The sequence below is a fragment of the Microplitis mediator genome, chromosome 2 (assembly GCF_029852145.1).
Source record: "Microplitis mediator isolate UGA2020A chromosome 2, iyMicMedi2.1, whole genome shotgun sequence".
NCBI classification, from domain to species: domain Eukaryota; kingdom Metazoa; phylum Arthropoda; class Insecta; order Hymenoptera; family Braconidae; genus Microplitis; species Microplitis mediator.
Window position 1 is genome coordinate 22932716 of NC_079970.1, and position 23119 is coordinate 22955834.

Below are 23119 nucleotides of genomic sequence, written 5' to 3' on the forward strand. Positions count from 1 at the left end.
GACTGCTCTTCTACTCTTGGTCTTTTATCTCCGCGTCATCGTTTTTCACTTCTTACGCTCCTGGTATTGTTTAGCGCACACTTTTTGCTCTTTTACATGCACTCTAGCAAACTTACAAAATACGTAAAAGCCCTCGTTGAATATTTACTCAACTATACTTTACTTTACTTTACTCCACTCTAATGATCGTTACACTCGGCATCTTCTCCTCTTCTACTTCCACCTCAACTTCTTCTGCTCTATCCTCATGCACTTTTTATTCTTATTCTTATTCTGATCTTGTTGGGGATGAGGAGTAAAAACTTGCACGTAACTTCGGTCAACCTTTACGGGATTCTCGCGGGAGCGTCTGGATAAAGATCGATAGTCCTTTGGCTTGCTTAAATTTTAAAGCTCCACTCGATCCTGCTCCTTAGCGGCCGCTGAGTCTGTCGATGAATCAAATTCTCTGAAAATGCTCTCGAGCCACAAATCCTACTCCTAGTCTTCATCGACTGATAAAATAAAGCTCAGTGGAGACGAAAAATAACAAAAAAAAAAGTGTATATATAAAGGGAGGAAAAAACTGGATAAAAATGTACAAGCAAACAAAAGAATCAATGGACTAGACAGTTAGATACATTTCTCTCGAAAAAAAGTATAAAACAAAGAAAGTGGGTTTTTGTGGTCATCGGATCTACAAACATATCTATATAAACTTGTTGGTTACGGACAAAAACAAGTGGATAATGAATATATGTTGACTTTCGTACGCCCAGCGCACACGTACACATATAGTCCACCGCAAAGTTACAAAAATAAGAATGTTATTGGTTTATCTTGTTCTGAAAGATATGAAAGCTCTCTCCAGTTTCAGTCTAGTTTTACTTGACCACTTCCAATATCATCTAGAGTTATCCACAAACCCAATGCCTTCCAGCTACTCCACCCCGGATACCATTATTACTGTTATTATTTTCTTCATTTCGTCTTATATTAAATCACATAAAGACAACTACTGGGTCTGAGTTACCCGTGATTTTACACGAGCGAACAATCTCCCAGAAGAAAAATAAATAAAAACAGACCCGGAAGCTTCTTAACGATAAATTCAGTCGAGATTCAAATAGAGAAATTTAAATAAAACAAATGATCGAGCAGTGAATATTTAAATACATAAACAGGAAGCTTTGATCAGGGTAAAAAATATCCAATACCGTCTCAATTATCCCGAGTCCGTTGTCATTAACGTAGAACTCCCCGATAGTTTTGTAAAAGCCAATTTGCCTTCATTGCTACTAATAATACTTATCCAACTTTTTTCAGCACAGCAACCCTCACTTTTCTTCCATTTCTCCCCTCGTCCTCCTTCTTCTAACTGCGTTCCTTCCCACAGGCAACCCAAGTCTGCCGGTGGCATTGTTTTTTACAGTGATTGCACCATTGAAGGGAATCGCACACAGGAATTAGCGTACAGCATTGCCACCGCATCGAGCAGCGAAACTCCGCAGCAGACTGGGTTCAAGTTGTTGGTAAACGAGGTCGCCATCATCCCTATAGTTTTATTTCTTTGGTTGGTTCTTCCGGCACATCTACTTGCACCTTTCTGCCTCAACATTTACATCTACTGGCTCTAGCTCCACCTCAACTACCAGCTACAGTTCAACCGGGTCTTTCTCTTTACGCGAAATCGTACGATCTCAATTTGCCGAGAAGCTTGCAGAACGTTTTACCAAATAAAATATTACTCAGAGACTCGTGTATATAGAGTGGATGCATCGCTGAAAACTGGCCGCGGCTTTTCTCTATTTCCTTCTCGCTCCCTTTCAATCTCTTATCTCAAACCTTTTCCATCCCGGCAATGTTTTTCCTTTCCCTTGCTCTCCCTCGCTCACTCGGTCTTTATACTTAGTGTGCAGAAAGCTTTTACACAACCCTCCAGACCTCATTTTATACGTTATACCTCATCGCTCCCTTTACTTCACGACATCAAACTCCGGCAATAACCTTTATAATCAAGAGTTTTCCCTTAACGTATGCGTGTGTGCCCGATTCCGCACTGCACACTGTACGTCTTTGTCGAGCTTGTTTTCCTCCACCGATAAAACTGTTCACCGAATTTTAAATTGCCAATATTTTATCTCGGAGACTATCCGAAAATAAATAGATAAATAAAAACAAGGTAATGGCCTAAAGTTTAGGATTTTTTTTCCCTTAGAATTGTCCGTGTCTCCAAAAGTGCACTTTCTTCACTGGGAACAAACTAAGTTAGGGAAGAGAAAGCTCGGTAGAAGCCTAGTTCGTGTTCGAATTCGACGGCAAATTGTTTTAGAACTCTCGATCAGAAAAAAATAAAAGCTGACAGAGTGAGCGAGCGAATGAGCGAACGACCGAGAGGGAGCGCTTCCGTGATGGGAAGAAAATTTGACGAGAACAGGAAAAAACAACTCCCCTATTGTTGCTGTATCCGTAGATACGACTAAAGAGTTTTGTGAGAGCTACAAATGAGACACTAAAGTACTCCAACAGTACTCGTGTATTTTATTTGTTATTATTACAACTTTTTTGTTCTCGATGCCCGGTTCTTTTCTGCCGCCTCAATACGTAAACTTTGCTTAGGGCGCATTGAACCTTTTCTCAAATTTATACTGCCATGATAATTATTTGTTTCAAGGATTGAGTAAAAAATTCAAATGAGTTTTCCAGAAAAGTCGAAAAAAGTTTAACATCTATACATTTAAATATAGATGTATATATTCCTGTACACGTCTGAAGGCAAAGAGAGTCAAGTTGTGGTAGGAAGAGAGGGTATGGGAGAGTTTGAAGCTGATCCATTTTCTATGGCCAAGAGTGCCCGCCGTCGACGGTAGAGAGAAAACTTTGATCTCGCGTTATTACGGTCTCGAGGAGTTTCAACCTACAGCTCTCTTTCGTAATCGAATATCGCTGCAAATGAAAGCGATTTATTTTTCCTCCTGAATAAAAAAAAATTAAATAAATAAATTAAAAATAAAAAAGTTTACGGAACAAAATAAAAATAAGATTCAACGAATGAATTTAATAATCTCAAAGAAAGTTTAAGTGGGTACTGGGAAAACCGGAATAAAAGTACAGATCTTCATTTAATTAAACGAATTCATTTTATATGACTCTTTTTGCTCATCATCCGGATGCTACTCCACAGCAGAAAAACATTTGTAAACATTTTTGTTTCTTATTACAAGCGCAATATAAATCAGCGCTGGCTATAATTGAGCACTTGACGTTATTCAGAAAGACATGCCTCAATGGCATTGTGGAGCGTGGAAAGAGTATCAAGTGAAGAGACACGGGGTGAAATGGGGAAGATAAAAAAATGTTCAATATAATCCGTGATGTTTACTTAATTAGACGGTAATCCATTACCGTAATTTGTGGCCAGCCTATCGTGACATTTCCACACCGGGTTTGTATGCTTAAACTTAGCAATATCACCCGGCCGCCCTCTGCGTCTCACCCTTCGAAAAATAAAAGAACTGAAAAACACTATTGTCCTCTTACTCATTCTGGGCTCTCTAGTTCCCGGTCTCTCCGCTGGGACGCCAATAAATAACCTGAGTCATGAGAGAATGTCTCCTCTCCTTCTCGTTTTGCGCCTGTTTACCGTTTCGCGTCACAACTCACCCGGAAACAAGAGTCACTAGTTTTTTTCATTCATTATTGTTTTTTTTTCACTAGAATACTCGGCTGTTTCCGTTCCTCGAGCAATTAGCTTAGGCGTCGTCACAAAAATTATGTGGCAAATCGTTCACCAGACAATTTTAAATAGTGCCCTCTTATCCATTTTCCCTCCCGCTCTTCACATTCAGTAACTACTGCTCGTATGTTAAATATGGCAAAGGGTGAGGGCAATAAAGCCCCGTAATGAGATGTAACACTCTCATGAGAAATAAATGAGATCGTATTTTCTCAATAGCCAACTAGACACATTATTAAAACGAGTAATGGGTGTACCATAGTAATTTAAATCCTACTTAATAATTTATACATTTATATATATAGATCTACTAAAACAAATATTTTTAATTTAAAATTTGTATGACAATGGACTCAAGACAAAGTAAATGCACTAATAATTTTCTTGTTTAAACTCAGATTACTCGGGTTTGCCAAGTTTATCGTTACGGTTCTTAGAGTGTATTCTTGAAGATTAATTAAAATGGCATTGAACGTCTTAAAGACGTCGTTAGGAAATGATGATAAAGGAAAATAGAAAGAGAAATAAAACAGCAAGGGAGGCATTGAGTAACAAAGGAAGGGAGAAAAAGTGAATGAATAAAGGAAAGAAAGAAAGAAAGCAAGATAAACTACTCAATAATGAACCAATAGTCTAAGACAAAAGAAAAAAAGGGAAAGATAACCCCTGAATTATTTTAGTTTCTCAGATGTTGGGTGAATATGGACGTTATAAACAAGAGTGTTTTCGCACAACAATGTCGAGAGACATTTAGCATAATGTGTAGATTGTCATCTGAAAATTCGATTTACCCGAGACACTTTTGCAATAAGAGGAAAAAAAATTTACGAGTGTACTGGAATCGTTTTCCTGGAAGCACAAAAGCGAGTGACTATTATTTGACATCATATATAGGAGAATGGTATCCAATATCCCCGAAGGTGTGCTGTAAAACGACCAGCAGTATGGGCTACTTTTCTGCGATATCAAAACTATAACATCAATGAAACACAATCTAATGTCCTTACCTTTATGTACAATCTATATCCTCTGTTTCATATGAATGTAGATCTAGACCACTGGTACTGGTACTGTTACTGGTACTGGTACTGGTTCTAGTACTTGTACTTGTGCCGGTGTTATTGCTGAATCTAGTTGCTCGAGATACAGTCGAATGCATAGCCGATGTCTTGATCACATTGACTCCACGACCTCCGAGAGCCCTCAGTAGTTTGCTCAAGATCAAGTATCGCTATTGAAATGGTATCCTATGAAGCCGATCGTGCTTTATCAATGAAATACTCGTCAAGTAATTGGTATTTACTTTGAATCAAGTTCTGTAATACACTACATCTCGTGTTCCCACTCGAAACAATTAGTTGTTAAGACCAGCTACCGGTTGTCAATTTATTTGATGTGTAATTTCTAATGAGCATCGATTGCTGCGTATTAGCAGCTGCCTAATTTCGACAATCTGTTCCGATTCGTTGCCTCAGAGAACTCAAGGTCTGCTATCGGGAAAAAATCATTTAGATCTAGATAATTTCCTTTTTTAATTTCTACCGAAATTAGATCTCTTGACTTTTGACTAATACTTTAATAGAAAAAATGAAAATCACGTTTTTCTGGAGACTCATCAATTAAATTATGCTTTAGCTTTGATAATAACGTCTGACTTACGTTGACCTCTTTTGCATAAAACTTCGAAAGCAGTATCTCTTTTCCATCCTGACAAGTATACTCAAAAGCAAGTTCACTAAAATATATATAGATACATGTATATATTTATATGAGACAAGAGTTTCCATTGAAATCCATTCATCCATGGGCTCTTTTTATGCAGTCAGCCACTCACTCACTTTTCGCAATACTGTGTACAAATGTACACAACACTAGACGAAAATACAGAATAAAAAATAAAAGAGGCACGAGTTTTATTCTCAGTATCTTTCTTTTTCAGGTCGCCTTGACACAGGCTCCTTTCTTTGCGACTTAGTAGCAGAAATTCAACTGATTCCGCGGTTCCATTTTGTTGTTGCCCAAAGAAATAGTAAATCCGAGCGAGACATTTTTATATTATTTGTGAACGCTGACGCTCGGGTAAGCAGAAATGGACGGACATCGTAAAATCTATAAAAGCCCGCTGTCCTTTTGGTATTTTTGCAGACAGAATATAACATAAACTCGACAAGTTTTAATAATAATAATGGATATTTATAAGTTAAATGGATTAGTTTGAATTAAAAGGAGATTTCCATGGTGGTTTCTAGCAAGTGCCAATAACGATGATTAACGTCGTGGACATGAGCTGGATAGCGATGCATAAATTTCGGAAAAGGGTCGTGGACATGCTCTCTCTTATCCTCTTTCTCTCTGGTCTTCGTCGCACTCGTTCGAGAGGCTACAGGGGTTGGATCGTGAAACTGCAAGGCACGACTACCGAGTAGTCTACACGGGTGTTAGTAGGGAACGAGGAGCTCTGAAGAGAAGCCCTGTGGCCTCCAGGTCTTGGATCGATAGGCCATTCGTATGGTAATGTAAGCAACTACCGGACCCGTGCTGGTTGCCAGTCTTTAGAAGACCTCACTTACCGAGGTGCATCGTGGAAATCCTATGTAAGAGAATGTGCAGACGTAGATGTTGATGTAGATCTTGATGTAGATGTGTGTGTGGGTGGGTGTGAGGGTAAATGTGGGCAGTGGCCTCTTCCTCGGACTACCAAGTCCCTCCAAGTTAGGCCAGTTCCGCTGACGGGGAGATGCCAAAGCGATTCAGGAAACTGAATCATATGATCTATGGGATTTAATATATACGTATATATAATAGACGGGGTGCGGTGATAATTTAAGCAGCCTAACAGATAAATCAAGCATAATTTGCTGAAGAGAAACCGGTGCTTGTGGTTTCCCACGTCCGGATAGACAGGAGACAGTTGACCGGGGATTCTTGTTACATTCAGTCATTCTAAATTGATGGATTATCACTGTACTCAGTATGTAAGTCTTCGTGTGGGTAGACGTATATGTGAGGTTCTTCGTATGCGCACTGTCCTCAGGTTCCGTAGGGAATGTATACATTGACAACGGACATTGATGAAACAGTGCCTAGAAATTCAGCTAATAAACTCCGGTATAAAGTTTGAGGGGCTTTGAATTATTAAGGCTGGATACTATCACTGCACTGAAATGCTGCTGATAAATTTATAACAATGGTTGTGATGTAATATATATATATATATATATAACTTGGACGAATGTTTCTAAGGTTTCTCACGGGCAACTTTGTCGGAACAATTGCTGCAGCTGTATCTGCGTTGTTACTGATCAAGAACAGAACTCGAGTGCCATTCACCGCAGTCTCGGACTTACAAATGTAAGGGCTTACTACAACCGCGATCGACTGATGCACAGACATATTATTTTGACAGTTGTTACACCGAAAGGAAAATTAATAATTTTGCTATAAGCGGGTTTCGTCATCATTGATGTTGAAACCTATTAGACCGTAACTATGAAATTCAGTTATCGTATAGTAAAGTGCAGGCTAATACTGTTAACGTACACAAAGCATCAACAGTGGTGGTATCCGTCGACCGGTAATAGTAGTAAGTCTTTACTACGCTTCCACGTTGCCGTTATTGCTGTTGCTGTTGTTACTTTATCGTGAATCCACATTGTCATCCTTCGTTATTTTCTCCTGTCCATGACAACCATACAGAGAACCAACCCGCATTCGATCCATGGAATTACTTCATGGAACTCTTTTGTCTGCCAATCGAAGCTCTTCTAACATTCATAACCTCACAGACGAATATCCAGCAATTCCTGTTGCTGTTTGTGCAATTTGGTGATTTGCTCGCTAAAATTGTTATAATTTGTATCTGTCATATTGCGACGAATACAACATTGAAGTGTCTGTGTGTGAGTGTATATATAATGGTATTTTAGTACAATTCGTAAGACACCAAACAATCCCCAGCAATTTGAGTGGTAAATCTGATTACGCGGCACACGCCCGCTTGTAAACTGGATCCGTAAAATTAATTATCAGAGCTCTGCGCCGCAAAGACGCGATAGAATGAGACGAGGTTTAGTTATATAGATATATATGTGCATACACAAACATACAATCGTATAGAGAGAGAATGGGAACACACGGGTTGATATTACAAGAGTATTTTGGGGGAGTGTAGTGATGAGATGGGGGGAGGTAGATGCCACCCTGTCAGGGTTGGTGATGAGGTCGTCTAGCTCAACTCACGAGTGCTACGACACTGTCGGTATAGATATAAGGTAAATGTAAGTGAGGTAAGTCTGGAAATTATACCCCGAAATACGGGCTGAATGTAATGTCTTACCGTTTTCACCACGACAGCAGCTCAGCAGAGCCGGGTTTTAACAACCGGGTTTTCAGCCTAACGATGCAAATACGCGAAAATAGATACCAACTCATCCGAAAATCTTCCAGTGACATTCCCAGCATTTGTTCGTCTTTTAGCTTACCGCAGTTAAATAAACTGACTCGTCATAAACGAGTGTCTTGGCAATTACTTTTTTATGTTAATTATTTCATCGCGTCGAGTTCCCGCGGTAGCAATTTTTTTTATTTTCTACCATCCATCAAGGCTTTTAGATGCAATGCCTCTTTGATGCCTTTTCAGTGCGGTATTCACTAGCCGTAATATCGTGTTGTCTCGCGATCAAATGATAACCCCGTTGTAAAACGAAACTCCTCGCCGTATACATAACGACAACGCCGCTCGCTGATAAGGATCGCTTGCCACTTTTACCGCTAGAGCAAACGGTAATTATTATTGCAACATATATTTATGACTATGTTCAATCCCAAATAATAATACATATATATCAGCTCAATTTCTACGCTTACAAATTTAACGTTATCGATCTCGATATTCGGGTCAACCATCCAAATTTAATTTAATTAGAGCAAGCAGATAAAATGGCTATCAGGTTAAGCGGCACTTGAGGAGGATTAATATCTATTTTTAAAAATTCGCTACAAGTTTGCTGCAAAAATTTGGTTTGGAATGAACACCTCCAATCTGAATTAAAACGTACTACGACTTGTACTATTGCTGGGACTCACTCACTGAAGCATTTACGTCAAGTTATTTTGAAATAAACGCAAGCAGGTCAATGCAATAAAATTTTCAGCTGCTAAATTTAATATTCAACATCTGTGCAGCATTCGGTTATTTCTAGTTACAGATCAGACATTATTCAAACTCGCAAGAGCGCTCAGAAAATCATCCTCTGCTTTAAAATTTTTTGATATACGTACAGTTGTCTATAACATAAAAGCAATAAGACGTTGAGCCAAACAAAACGCAGCAGACAGATCTGTAAAAGGATAAAAGGTATAAAAAAAACAGCGGATATAGTAGAGTAGTAGGATGAGCTTACTCGGAAATCAGAACCAAGAGAATAAATCAACATTCCTTTGTCAGAAGTTGCTCTGGTTTCTGCAGCAATATTTACTCCTCAAACTCCCTGTTCCTTTCAGCCACTTCACCCGATTTCTCTTCTCTTATCATCTCTTAGTCTTGTTCTTCAAACGAGATATCTCCGCTTAGTTCTCTTTAGTTTATGGATATGAGTTTTCATCTTAACAGACATCATTTCATTGTGGATCTATTTGTGCGTGGTAGAGCCCTCTTACCCCGCGATCAGCACGACATCCGTTCACGAAAACTACCCAAGAGTAATTCGACATGAAACGGACTTTGAGAATTCCCTCACTCTTAACTTATTCCGTGTACATCAATATCGTGAAAACGCTGCCGTAAAAAAAGATATCGAGCAAACATGACATGCACACTAAAATTACATGACTTTACGATTATACACCTGGGACACCCACCGTTCAACCATCAAATATCCTACATCTTTTTCCAAGAATACTCTCATCCTCCCTTGCCCCTCACCCCTCACCCCTTCTCTCTCAACATATAAAAATATATATACATATATATATATGTTCGCCGGCAGTCATTACTTCGAGTGCTGCATGAGTGTATTAAAAGATTAAAATAAAAAATTTCAGGTTACGGGTCACGTATTTTTAAAAAGTAAAATCAGTCACCATTGAATTTTATCATCAGCACAAACTATTCCGAAAGCTTCAAGCTCGATATGTGAAGGGTGACACTTTGACACTGAAGCTCACATTTTTTAAAAACTATCATTATTATTATTATTTTAATGCGCCTCGCATGGCTGCACAACGCTCTCCATAATACTTGACTAAGTTCATGACTGTCTTACAATTCCATTTTTTTTTTTTTTTTTTTTTTTGTTATCATGAATAATAAAAAGGATCAAATGCTCGAGCCCTCGCGCACATTTTAAACAATACTTTTTACAAAAATTAAAAAAAAACTGGCCCGAGGCCTGCTGTCGCATGCACTCGAGCGAGCACTCGCGTAGATCGAAATCGCAGACCCTTGAGTGAAACGGGGGTGGCAGGTAGTCCAGGGAGCCTTTGAAGGCAAAGGGATGAGCTTTGGTGTGTGCTTTCATCGCTCAATGTGAAATTCGGGCGGATTCCTCGGGAATTCGATTTTCACGGATCACTGGCTCGGTTTTACTTTTTTCCTCTGCGAGATCGATTATTTCATATTCTCTCAAGTCGAATGTTCACGTATTACGATCAAGGACAAAGTGTAGCCCATACGGTTATAGCTTTATGTCCGTCGTGGCGAATTACCCCAAAGGGGAAACCACTCGATTGCTGTGTGCGTGCATGTGAGTTTATGCCTACATAACGATTCTTCCCTCCCTTTATTTCCATTCGGCCACTCAATACGATTATACGTTTGTTTATTCCCATTACATTTTTTCCTTTTATTTTTCCTTACTTTTTTCTCATCGACTAGGTTACTCCCTTGTGGGCACCCGTTGACGTACCGCAAACATTAGCTGACATTCTTCAAGTGCCCTACGACCCTCGAAACTTTTATCTAACTCACGATGATGATAGGGACTTTCTGGACATTCTTCACATTCCTGCGCGACCTTTCTGATCAAGAGATTCCTCTCACACCTCGACACACACGCACACTTACACAGGGCGCTCTTCATTGCAGCCCTTCCGAAAATATCATTTATTTTTACGGTTTTTTTATTTTTATCTGGAGATTAATTTCCACATTATCGACAAACCTTTTTCGTTATATTAAACTATTTTTTCATTATAAATAAAAAAAACCCGCGCAAGCGCTGGGAAAAAATGTAGAAAAAAAAAAGAAAAAAGAACGGTACGATTCACAAATTTCATTAACACCTACAGTCGAGATGTCGTTGTCCATAGCTGCCTCGGCCAAATTGCATCGTGGTATTAAATCTACAAACTCGTAACTGAAACCCGCCGGACAACGATACAATGAACAGCGTATAGTAGTGCGGCCGGGGTCTACTCTCAGCTCGGTCTACTACTAGTCCGGTGCCAGTGCGCTGACAATTGCCAGTTAATGTTGGTCGAGAAAGTTGCAATCGACTCTCGGCCGGGATTAAAAATTAACCCGACCGAGCATGAAAAGCCCTCGGGATAAAAAACTATTATTTTTATTTTCCTACGAGCCGTTAAATTTTCCACTGATATTTTTTTAATGAAATTTTGATTTTTTTACGTATAATCAAAAGAATAATAACTAAATGCATGGATGTATTTACGGGTAATGGAGTACTGAGCTAAATCTCAACCTCGTTACTTTTTTTTTATTCTCATTTTTACTCCTTCTTTCCACTCAATTTTCTTCCCAACATTTTTTCACTACGAGTTAATTTACAGAGCATTTTTTTTTTAATTTAATGACAAAAGATCTAAACACAGATGAAAAATTTCAACCAACGAAATCTTTTCCTATACAAAAACAGAGTAATAAATCCCGTAAAATATTGTCCTTTTCAAAACCATAAAAAATCTTCTTCTTTTCCTTTTTGTAACCATCAATAATTTCCTTCATTTCCTAAAAATTTCTACAGTCGAACCAGTATTTCATCCGCTAAGTACTTTTCATCCGCGAAAAAAAAGAAATTTTCCCTCAAGTGATTACTTTATTCGAAATTCGCCATAAAGTAATTTCTTAACCCAACAATGTCTATTCTTCCAAACAATCATTTTTTTTTCTTACCGCAAACATTTTACCTTCACCTTCTATTGATTTATATAAATCAAATGTTATAGCCTACACTGTAAAAAATTTTCGGAGTGAACGCGGATTAAATCCGGAGCGGATGACCGTTTATTTATTCAATTCCCTCGGAGTGAAATTTACTCCGTATGCGGGGTAATTTTTTCTACAACTCTGTAACTCCGAATGACGAAGTGAATTTGGATGAAAAAAAAATCCGTAATCACTCCGAATTCACTCCCAATTTTTTACAGTGTCCGTAATTTGGTACCTAAGTATACAACCCCCATTAGTAAATATATGTGATAATATTTACAAAGATATAAATATCCCATTATTTATTTGTATTGGGTTCGTATGTACACATACATCAATACAAATACGAAATACCCAAACACATAAATATATATATGTATATATATTTAATGTATATGAAAATCATACTAACGAACACGCTAGCACATTTACCTCAGTTGCGGTATTTTGGATCAATTAACTAATGGACTAATGGGTTTATGGGTGAGGAATTAACAGACGCACGAATGCATTGTACCCAGTTTTATCCGAATATATATATTTTCCATCATAAAGTGCTTCAATGTTTATTCTACGCTTCAAATCACATGAACAATAATTTTATGAGAGATAAATAAAAAAATTTATCCAAAACACTTTATACTATTTTTTTTTTTTTTTTTTTTTTTCGAGGTTCAAGTATTTAAAGATGTGGAAAAATAAAACTTTTTTTAATAAATATCCCGAGTTTAAAAGCTCCCGATTTACCTTTGAAACACTGGGCGGTTGCTTACAAATCATTATGTCCGTTTACACAGAAAACTAACCTCTGAAGACACGTTCAAATAAAAAACCAGAGCTTTGAATTTAGTGTTTATTTAATTATCGTTTTTGGATCCACTTATTATTTCAGACGAGTTGTTATTTGGATAATAATAATTATCAGAAAGTGAAATTATTATGGAAAAGTTTACCGAGTACCAAACTGATAGGCAAATATTTGCATCGAAGCTCAAAAAAAATAATTTCATCAAAGAGATGGGTACTGAAATTTATCCCTTAATGTAAATGAATTGAATATATTGGTTACTACTTGAAATACTCGTGTAAATGTTTACTTTGTGCTTTAATTAGTTTATTTTACCGATCGATAAATTAAACATTTACACAAAATAACATTATAAAGATATTTTATCAAGTTGACAGTTTCTATATATATTTATTTATTTATTTATTTATAAACAAATAAATAAATGCATACTTTAATTAAATTCTATTTTCACTTGAAATAAAATATTTTTAACGATTTCAAATAATTTTATTTCCCGCACTTTAATTAATCGGGTAAATTTATTTTAAAGAATTCTAATAAAAAAAAAATTTATTTGACAGGTGAAATATTTTTTTAATCTAAAAATATAACTGTCACTTTTAATTCGTTTTCCATTTAATTTATTCATGGCTTTAAATATTTTTATGGAAAATTCAAAATTTTAAAAATTGGCGCGAAACGAGTTTTCAAAATTTCGAATTTTTATTGCGATAAAAAAATTTATATAATACTGTAAGAAGTATATAAATGATATATATATATATATATATATATATATATATATATATATATATATATATATTTATGAGTTCATACTATAAAAAATATATAAGAAAGTAATTGAAAAGTATGAAACATGATGACAAAAAAATGCAATTTTTTTTTTTAATGCAGAGCGGAAAATTTATTAAATAAAGACGCAGTATTTTAAATTATACAAAGGCTGTTTTTTTGTCTTTGACAAAATATAAATATGTAATAATGTTTAACAAAATATAATGAAAAATAAGAGTACAGAGAAAATTAATATTCTCATCGTGATGAAAAAACTTGAGAAGAAAATATAATAGCAGTAGTAATGAGTAAAAAAATTATAATATTCAAGGCACGTCATAGTCATAAATGCTGGAGGGAAGATCTTAAATTTACTCTGAAATATCAATAGAGATGTGTATATAGCCGGGTTTTGTGTGTATAGATCTATGTAAGAAGATATATGAGTGTAAGACTTAGGCGGAAGTCAAACAATCGTGTCCTTCATACTTGTGGATAAAGTCCCCTCGGATGAGTTTCTCGCGTGACACATCTGCATCCCTCGACAAGTTTTTAGATCCTCTTCACAGTGAAGTGCGTATCGTAGACGTGACTTCCGACCTCAAGAATATTCTCATGCAAACATACGAGTCTATAGAATAAGAGAAAACGGAGTTGTGAACAAACTTTGCAATCATTTGCCCTTCGTAACTGCTATGAATTATTATTAACTCTCGACAAATTCCTGGATGCCAAAATTCAATGCTTATCTGTCATGCGTTTCATTAACATTCGGTGACGCATTACTGCGTATTTAAATGTCACTTCGTTGCGTTAACCAAGATATTTTTGTTATCATAACACAGCTGCGTAATCTTGATTTTTGTTACGGTAGCAAATTTTTTTTTCAGTGTTATTTTAAAAAATTTTCCAAACTTTTTTAAGAAACAAATTGCTACTGAAATTTTACTACTGATATAAAAAAAATGATGATCCTGAAGTTAGCAGACAATTCAAAATTTTCGGATTTTTAAAATTATTAAAATTTTTTAAATTAAAAAAATTACAGGTGCAATTTTTTCAAATATTTTTTTTTTATAATTTACCGTCTAAAAGAAAATCCAAAAATTATTAGACGTCAGCTAATGTATCATAAAAAAATGACGATCCTGAAATTGACAGCCAATCTGAAATTTTCGGATTTCTTATTCAACGAATCAATTAAAAAAAAAAAAAAAAAAATATGCACATGTAGAAAATTCAAAAAACTATATGTGCAATTTTCTAAAATATTTTTTTTTTTAATTTATCGTTTTAAAAAAAAATTCAAAATTATAAGACGTCTGCGCATTTCAGTATCATAAAAAATGGAAGTGTGAAAAAAAATGCATGAAATTTAAGTTTCCAAAAAATTTTTTGTTGGGGAGCTTAAGAATTTATTTTTCAAATAAATTTTAATTGGATTTTGGAAAAGATGAAATTTGTCGTAAATGGATTTTTTTTTTTTTTTTTTTTTTTTTTTTTCAGTAATTTGTTGAGTAAAAAATGAAAAAATTCAATTGTCAGCGTGTGAAACGTTAGTGTCTTGATATCGTTAAAAAAAATGTCACAGCCAGGTCGAAAGACGTGAGAATAAAGAAAGAATGAAAAAAGAGACTGAAAAAAAAAAATAATACAAATCTTGAGGTCGCAGCATGTGGAGAGATGGACAATAAGTATATTGTGAAAGTTTTTGTATGGAGCTCGACTTGTAGGTTTGCTGTAGGCAACTTGAATAGCAGAATGCTTCTTGGGATATGTTGGCAATTTCTATTGTTGACTTATCCGCAGATGTAATTGGCATCAAATTTCAGTGTAACACAAAAATTACAACAATACAGTGAAATTAAATTCCACTGTGAAAGTTAAAAAAACAGTCACTTCCTATGGAAAATTAATTATACCGCGTTCACGAAAATAATTACAACAATATTTTAATTCAAATGATAAATTTAACGGGGATAAAATATAAAAGTTTTCGTAACTACATAAAATAAATGTTTGTTTAATTGAAATCTCTTTTATTAAATGGAGAAAATGTAGTAAGTCGTTGGAAAAGCATTTAAAATTATTTATATTTCCACTGGGGGTCACGTAGTACCAGTAGTATCCTGCATAATATGGTCAGACTGAACCCGAGACCGGGACACACATTTTCTGTCTTCATCTGCAGAGTACTTACTCCAATGGGAGTAATACACACGTATATGTATAGTAATCCTCGGTGGCATTTTTCGAGAATAAAAATGAAAAAAAGTTTTAAACTTTCTGCCCCGAATGCTAATAGAAAAATAAACGGATAAAAAGTTTTCTTCCGATGGACTAAATCTTCTGGGTGTAAAACGTACACTTGAATTTTTTTATTTCATTTCTCTCATTCTTTCTCTCTCTATCTCGGTCTTTTTATGTACATTTTGTTTTCAACATCCGGCAAACCTTTTTCTATTTCCTCCGCTTTCACTTTCGGCGGCTGGAAAAACTCCCGAATTGAACGATTTCAGAGCGAATACAGTGGAGGTAAATAATTTTTTTTATATTATTATGTTTCAGCGGACAATGTGCCCGTCGGGTTTCCAGTTATCACTCAATCGCCTACGACAAAGGTGGTGGAGATGGGTCACAACGCGCTGCTATCTTGCACAGCGATCGGCTCGCCGCCTCCCATAATTTCCTGGATCCGCGATATGGTGCCTATCAATACATCTAACCCGCGATACTCCGTGCTCGATTCTGGTAAGTTTTGCATTTTTTATAAATATTTTATCCCGATAATCCAGTGGCAGCTGTCGAATTATTGAAACCTCGTTTGAAGGTCCCTGATCTATTTTCGACTCGAAAACTCGCTTTTTACCATTTTTTGTGAAATTTTTCTTTTCTGTTATCTAGTTATACTTCACAGGAAGTAGAATATAGAAAAAATTATAATACATTCACTCGCTTCAAGACGAAAATGTCATTTTACACTAGAACTCTAACGAAATTGGTTTTCGGTAACGAAATTCTGTGACTTGTTCGAAATTAGAGTTTTTGCTACAATTCATTTTCGAATTTGCTTTCTGTTGTATTAAATGAGATATGTTAAAAAAACATTTCCATAAAAGCAACAAAATATCATTTTTCAAGGCTAAAAAAAAAAATATCACTTTAGAAAAAATTTTCCTAAAAAATAATATTTTTATCTAAAACCCATTATAAACTATGTCGCGTTACAAATTCCATAAGGGCGTACCAAAAAATTTCAAATTTGAAGAAAATTTTTTTTCGTCATTTCTACGCGTTTCAAGTAAAAATACGTTGGTTCTCGAAAAAAAAAATTTTTTGTCCGCTCTTATGGCTCCTGGTAAGTACCCTTGGTGCCATAAGGGCGTACCAAAATTTTTTTTGCATTTCTGCCCGTTTCAGGTATAACTACGTCGATTCCCGGAAAAAATTTTTTTATACGCCCTTATGCCTTTTCAAGGGTATTCTTTTTTCGGAATACGCCCTTATGGCATCAGTAACGCGATGTAATGACTGTTACTGAATCAAAATAAGGGAATTAAAATTGAGGGTAAGATGGGTCACCCTAAAAAGTTACTAATTTTACCTCGAATTCATAATTTTTTAACTACAATCCCTACTACTGAATTAGAAACAGCCCAAAACTTCAATAATTCAAATTTTTTCCCGAAAATCTGGAACTATTTTTACACACTAATTTTCCGAGACCTTACCCCATTTTTTTACTACCATTGTTGTAATTCAATCCATTTTAATATTATAAAGTGCATAGTGAAATGGATCTAAGCACTTAACAATAAAAGCATCTCTCACTAAAAAAAAAAAAGAAAAACTAGAGTGATCTATACATTAATAATTTTTTTTTACCCCGCGTAAGTCACTGTCACAACGTGAACGGCGATGATCGAGTGGTCACGCGATACGGGACGTACAACAACATCCAACATATCTATCTTGTTTAACGCAATTCATGTCTCACCACCCACTTCACATACTCTCTATAACTGCCTCCTGTTAAACTACTACGTAAAGTGTCCTCTACACTCTTTGCATTAACTATATTAAGTACATTCCGTCAACACAATAAAAAACCAATAATAATAAACAAAATATGTAGTATCATCGAGTACTGAAAATTTATCTAGCCACTTGTTTTCCATTAAAACATTATTTTTTGCCAGTCAATTGAATTAAACTAGGCTATCGACATTCATCAAACTAACGTACTTACATTATCGCGAACAATCGAGTCTGTTGAATATCTGGCGCAGTTGATTGAACAATCAAGTGGTTCAGTACTTAGTGCATCAGTGATGCAACTAATTGGATGTAATGTAAGAGTTTACTTCCCCAATAGTCCATAATTATCTCAATAAACTCGTTCAACATATTTATATATAACACCCAGATATTTATTTACGGAGCTAAACTTTCGTTTTTGCTTTTTTTTATTAATGTTTATGCAACATCGAGTACACTCTCGTTTATTTTAATTGTCTGGTTTATATGAAACAACAGATTTTGCACTTAAATCCCATTTATTCAACAGTGAAATGCTAATTCCCGGGGTATTTTCCTAACTAATAAATATTCATCGGTTTTACTATCCAATTCGTAATTTATTTACGATCTTCCTGCTGTTTCATTATTGGTATTTGACTATTGGTAAATCATACTAGCATAATTATACACAATGATAATAATTATCAGGAAAAATTTTCAAGAAATTATCGCCGAAACTCTTTTTCTTCAATCGGGGGCGAATTGATTCTCTGTTTGCACCAAAACCGGTACTCTGTAAATAGGAATTAGTGATTTTTCACTAATTTCAAGTGAATATTCACTAATTGTCAATGCTACAATCGTACCACGCAGAATTAGTGAATATTCACTAAATGAATATGTGATATTAGAATTCACTGATTTGATAAGTGAATATGAGAATCCACTAAATTGAAAAGTGAATATTCACTAAATGAATATGTGATATTAGAATTCACTGATTTGATAAGTGAATATGAGAATCCACTAAATTGAAAAGTGAATATTCACTAAATGAATATGTGATATTAGAATTCACTGATTTGATAAGTGAATATGAGAATCCACTAAATTGAAAAGTGAATATTCACTAAATGAATATGTGATATTAGAATTCACTGATTTGATAAGTGAATATGAGAATCCACTAAATTGAAAAGTGAATATTCACTAAATGAATATGTGATATTAGAATTCACTGATTTGATAAGTGAATATGAGAATCCACTAAATTGAAAAGTGAATATGGGAATCCACTGATTTCATCGGTGAAAAAAAATATAAGACACTTGTAATTAGATCCGAAATATTATTAATGTATTAGAATCATTACTTAGAGGAAGTATACATGATTTTGATTGATGAAAAAATCCCGGTGACTGCTGGGCTCGAACCTGCATCCTTCCGATTCAAAGTCTTTGATGCTATCCACTGCGCTGACCTACGCATGTGATCGCGTGAGTGTAAATAGTATATTCGTTATGATACCAAACAATAACTGATGAAGAAATAAAAAATCCGTGATGTTGTGATTGACGTACTCTTCTTATAAATATATTATTGTTCTGTACTTCTATTTTTTTTTATTTTGAAAGTTTTTTATTAAAATTTTTAAAAATAGTACCATAATTATTAATTATATTTATATCTAGTAAAATATTTAATTATTTGCTAGTTAAAGTTGCTAGTGAAATTGTGAAATTCATAAATTAAGAAGTAAATAACAGTTTCACTTGTGGAAATTATGAAAATATCGCTAGTTCAGTAGTGAAAATCACTAATTTGCTAGTGAAAATTATAGTACTAAATTTATTAGTGAGAATTCACTTATTTGTTATTTAAATACACTGATTATGAAGTGAATCCTGCTTCACTAACGTAATTAATGAAATTTCCACTAATTCATGTTTAGAGAGTAGGATTTCCGTCGCCATTTTTTATAGGCTTCTATTCTATGATATTCTGAAGCTGAAAAAACAAAAATTTATCATCTCAATTGTATACTTTCAAAGATAGAGTGACTGCGTACACACGAAAAAATGAACGGACCGAGGGATTTAGCGGATATAGATCAAATTTCGATGTTTTTACATCAGCTACGAAATTAATCGATGGAAATCTCTATTGGGGGTTTATTATAAAGTCTGTAGTAATTTTCACCCAATTTTTTAAAACGGAAGTGCAACAAATATTAATAATCATAAAACAATCAGAATAATCCTCAATTTGTTTGCGTATTTTTCTACAGAAAAACGAATCTACCAGCGGATACACATCCAAGGTTACTAGGTAGTAATTTTTATCCTTCCCCAGGCTATTCGTAGGAAACAGTAGCAATTTTACGAAAAGTTGTCGTAAAAAAATGCTTCGGGAAAGCAAATCCCGGTTGGTCAGAAATAAAATACGATAAATGTAAGCGTACGTTTGTTGTACAAGTTAAACCCAAAAGAAATTACACCCCAGTAAAAAGATTCCTGAGGACATAACTGGATAAATGAGGAACGCAATTTACCATCGATCACTAAAACAAAAGTTTCCTCCAGAGAAAAAACTCTCACCGTATTTCCAGTCACTAAATTTATTTATCCATCTTAACAAACAAAATCGAGATTAAGCTTCAGACCAAGATAACAACACGAGTAAACTAATAAAAAAGTATTAAAAAAAAAAAGTAATAATAATATTAAATAAATTCCTCCATAATTCAAAGCTTAGGCCATAACCCGACGATGGAGTTACAGCGAACCGACGTTGACAAGCATCTCACGCAGCGCACTTTAACTCTATTCGCGTGTCTCTGTAAGCGAAACCTGACCCCCTTCGATATTCATACTCTCACATTTCCCCGACCCTCGGTCCCGGTAAGACCCTCGTCTGCATCTACTCTCGTGTCCCATAAAATATCTAATGTTATGTATTACTAAAAAAATAAAATATAAAAAATGGTGTCTGGCGTACGTGTGCACGATACGCAACAATGTGCATAAGAATAAAAGTCCTGGAAAATATAACAGGTGCACACTTACTTGTGCCGTATGCATTCTACCTCCCACACTTGTTTCCACACTCATATATTTTTAGTTCCCATCAGAACCCAAGTTTGGTAAAAAATTTTTAAAAACGTCTGGCGCTTCAACATCTGGCCGGTTCACGCTCCCTGAGGTCCATCTTTCATTTTATAGTTTTTATTTTCTCCTGGGTGTTGAGTCCAAGAATAATAAATAATCTATATATAATATGTAATGCATAATGTATATATTTATTAAAACCTCGGGAGTAAAGACGAGATTTAACGGCGCGAGAGATATCTCGACGGATGTTTTTAGTGTCTTGACTACGTAAAAAGTCGCTCTCCCAGAACCTTTAAGAGAAAGTTTGATAACTCGAGGTTGCCGGCGATAGGATTCTCTAGGTAGCGAAGTGGAAATTCTGGTGGCGGTGATGGCCATAATCATATACTGCAATTATTAAATAATATTTCACCGTCGGTTGGAACAGCGTTGGTGATAAAAGTGCCAAGAGTCGTAAAATTTGAGTCCATTAAGGCAGAGCCTAAAGTTGAGAACAACAATAGGGCCGGGATAGTTCAACACCTGCGGGACCTGAAATTCTCAGTATCTTTATTTTACCTCGGCTCTTTAAAACCTCTCTCTTCTACTCTTTACGTCCTCAGTATAGAGTATACTTTAGTATCCCTGGTGTACTTTCAACCCCTTTTCCCACTTCCAGGCTGACGCATCGAGAGCTTCCCTTTCGTAGAAGGCTCTCAGAGACCATTAGACGCCCTCGCCATCGCACGGATAGCAGAGAAGCTTGACTCATGACGTACGCTGGGGAACTTGAGTAACTCGCAGCAGCAAAGTCCCGGGAAAGAAGACCCGTGCGCTGGTTACTCGATACACCCACTGTACTCGTGATACGCCTTTTTGTCTTGCCCAGGACTAGGCTACTGCTAAATAATGTGGCGAAAAAGTTTATCGCTGTAGAGATAAAAAAAAAAAATATATATATATATGAAAATAAAAATGTATGAATTAAACATATTGGGGGTTGAATTTTTCCGGCACTTTCAAATTGTGATACTCGAGCTGCAGACGATGAAAAAGCAGTTTTCTTATCTCAACACACAGAGCTGTCGGCTAGAATGAGAATAGATTTTTCTTGAGGCGCGAGACATTATCAGCTATTTGTATCCCTGAAAGGCTGCCTGGGAAAATCCGCCGGCCAATGAATAATCTTTGTGCGTCCAAATGGTTCCGTCATCAGTCATTAGTCTAGTGTGGGGGTGCTAGCATATTGTAATTTTTAAAACGAATAAAGAGACATGATAAAGAAATAAAAGCACCGGATGATAATCGATTTACTCGGCTCCATTTTTCACTTTCGTTTTATATTATTTTTTTTTAAGCTGACAGAACTCACCGACCACCGGCGTGTTTATTGACATTTTTTGCCTCATCTTTCGGGGACGCTGCGTTAGCATATTTTTACGTGTGTCATCGGTTTCATTTTATTTCGTCCCCGATTAGATAGAGAAGTAGCTTGCGGTGCTAATGGACTCAAATAATCCTCGGGTTTACTTTTTTTTTACTATCTGTATTCTTTATGTCTGATGTTTTCGTTTTACTGCCCGTAATGGAACACTTACAAGAGCGCTCATTGTGTCGCGTTCTCTATAGAAATTTAATATATTTTTAAATATTTAACGATTTCCAAGAAATTAAATAAATAAATTCCTTAACTAGGGAATCCTGGAATCGATGAAAAAATTTTTCATACTTTATATTGAGATTCGAATTTAATTTATGAAACCTGTGTCGGAAAACACGCAGTCGTATTGAGGATCGCAGTAAAAATTATGATCATTGAGTAAACAGATGATTAACAATTTTCGGAGTATTTTTTCAACGAAACAAAGACGAAAATATAAAATATAAAAATAGACACATGTAGAAAATTAAAAAAACTATCGGTGCAATTTTTTCAAATTTTGTTTTTTTTTATGATTTATCGTTTTAAAAAAAAAACCAAACTATTAGACGTCGGCTAACTTCAGTATCAGTAAAAATTGTCTAATTAAATTTACAATTTTAAGTTCGTGGCCTCTTTAGATGTAAAATTTATGACAGCGAAGAGTATCAGTGAACGTATAACCAAAAATATGCCTCAGTCAAGACTTCAGCCCCAAAAGTCGTCGAACATTCAGTTCAAAGTATTGATTAGTTTTTAAAAAAACTTATTTGCAACCCGAAAAGAAATTTCATCAAAATCTCAGTCGTCAAAATTAAGATCTTTGAGTTGTTTTGATCTAGTCAATTCCAGAAGATCTTAAATCTACAATTTTCAAGGTCCAGAATTTCTCAAAATAGAATTTTGAACTTCCAGTTTGATAACTTTCCTTTTTTTGGTTTTTATTAAAAATCACCACAGATCTAAATAATAAAAAAAAAAAATTAAATCCCCACAGATTCGGTGTAAATAAAATTTTCGTTCATAATGAATTTAGATCTGAATTTCATGAACAAACCCAGATCGTGACACAAGTATGACGTTCATCATGAATTTACTCCAACTTTTCGTCTGATAAATCAGT

General features: G+C 35.3%; 1 protein-coding gene across 7 annotated transcripts in view; it reads left to right on the forward strand.

Moving 5' to 3' along the window:
* Positions 1 to 23119, forward strand: part of LOC130678584 (tyrosine-protein phosphatase Lar) — a 297465-nt gene that overhangs the window by 240163 nt on the left and 34183 nt on the right. For all 7 annotated transcript variants that reach the window (XM_057485894.1, XM_057485893.1, XM_057485899.1 and 4 more), the window contains one exon: positions 16036 to 16218. In XM_057485894.1, the coding sequence (XP_057341877.1) occupies positions 16036 to 16218 (183 nt within the window). The remainder of the gene's footprint in view (positions 1 to 16035; positions 16219 to 23119) is intronic.